Source organism: Sinocyclocheilus rhinocerous, unplaced genomic scaffold (assembly GCF_001515625.1).
Source record: "Sinocyclocheilus rhinocerous isolate Xijiao unplaced genomic scaffold, SAMN03320098_v1.1 scaffold1374, whole genome shotgun sequence".
NCBI classification, from domain to species: domain Eukaryota; kingdom Metazoa; phylum Chordata; class Actinopteri; order Cypriniformes; family Cyprinidae; genus Sinocyclocheilus; species Sinocyclocheilus rhinocerous.
The window spans coordinates 485,928-487,629 of NW_015643932.1; the positions used below are offsets into that span (position 1 = coordinate 485,928).

The following is a 1,702-nucleotide window of genomic DNA, read 5'->3' on the forward strand; positions in this document are numbered from 1 at the left end:
GTTTACTGCTGTTTGGCCAATCACCAGCAATTCCAAAGCAAGCATGGGTTGGATTCCTTTTACAGTCTCCCTGTTACACATGCGGTTTTGAAGGCATTAATTCACACACACACACACACACACACTGGCGTACACACAGCTGCACTTGACAATCTGCTGCAGGTTTGCCAGCCGCCGGCCACTGATTCAGAGCTGTGAAACCGAAACAAGAGTCTGTGAGAGAAAGGAGCCAGAAAAAGAAGCTGAAGAATCCTGAAGGAAGCAACTTTGGTTAAAGAGCATGGAATAATCCTTGAAGAGCACCTGTCACTTGCTCAATGATTGGGTGATACGGATCCAAGGCCTGGAAGTAACTGAAGAGATCCAACTAAAACTTCTTCCAGCACTGTCTATGGGTACGGAATGACCTATTGCACTGTCCACAGCCTCTCCGAACTCCCTCACCACCCATGAAACGCTTTAGCAGCCTGAGAGGGACCAAAAAATGCAAGGACCAAGAGGGGCGGACAGGGAGACGGCAGTCAGAGCCCCACGGCCTCCTGGGAACCAGTAAGATGGCAGTTAAGGCTTATTCTGCAGCACTGTTTTTTTTATGTAGCAACATGCAATTTATTTACATGACTTTGTTATATATAATGTATTAATTTTTTTTCCATGAGTGACATTTGCAGGTATTGTTAAAATATTTGGACACTTGTAAGAATATCATTGCATTAGATATCAAAATATCAAACAAGCATTTTCTTTAGTAAAACAGTTCAAAATAAGAAGTTTAGGTAACACTTTATTTTAAGGTGTCCTTGTTACATGTTACATGTACTTCCTATTGTAATAACAATAAATTATGCATAATTAAATGCAGTGGTGGGCCGTCAGGGCCAGCAAAGCCTTCTCTGCTGGCCCAAACACTATCAGAATCACTGATTTAGTTTTAATATATTTTTCTATGAATGTGTATTAAATTATTTCCAATAGTCTATTCTCTTCCTTTCATAGCTTTTCTCTTGGTTGCACTGCTTCCAGCAGTGTATGTTTATATTAGAGCTTTTATCCAATCATATTTCAGCAATCGTGTTGCCAGGGTCAAAGAAATCTGCCTTAAGGCCTTCAGAATCACTGAAGGCCTAGGTGTAAAATGCACGGCCCGCCACTGATTAAATGCAAGTAACCCTAAGCCAAACCCTAATCCTAACCCTAACCATATAGTAAGTACATGTAGTTAATATATTACTGAGTACTTAAATGTATAATTTTACCGTAAAAAGGACACCTTAAAATAAAGTGTAGCCAAAGTTTATTACGTCTTAAATTAAAACAATATGTTTATTGTAAAACAAATGATGTCTGAAGTGAAGATGAAAAAGTATTTGGGCACTTTCTGGTTGTCAAACTTTAAGAGATCTGACTAGGTAATATATATGATATTTTGTATTATTGAGATATATATTATACATATTATTAATATTTTTAATTCGTTTTTTCATTTTTATAGTTTTTAATTTTTAATATTAGTTAAAAATTTAGTATTTTGCTGTGTTTTTGTCATTTTTATTGTAGATTGTATTCATTTTATATCAGTTTTAGTTTTAGTTATTGTAGTGAATCAGGTTAAACTAAATCAAAATGATATATGTAGCTGAAATAAAACAAGTTTAAGGTTTTATATATATATATATATATATATATATTTTTTTTTTTTTTT

The 1,702-nt window shown here is 35.1% G+C and overlaps 1 protein-coding gene across 6 annotated transcripts in view; it reads left to right on the plus strand.

Annotated features, from left to right (window-relative positions):
- LOC107757712 (5'-AMP-activated protein kinase subunit gamma-1-like) overlaps nt 1-1,702 on the plus strand; it is an 81,391-nt gene that overhangs the window by 30,500 nt on the left and 49,189 nt on the right. Inside the window, exon 1 of one of the 6 annotated variants that reach the window (XM_016575275.1) lies at nt 162-549. The exons of the other annotated variants lie outside the window; for them this stretch is intronic. Coding sequence (XP_016430761.1) covers nt 450-549 — 100 coding nt within the window. The 5' untranslated portion in view covers nt 162-449. Of the gene's footprint in view, nt 1-161; nt 550-1,702 lie in introns of those variants that run through there. 6 annotated transcript variants of the gene reach the window in all.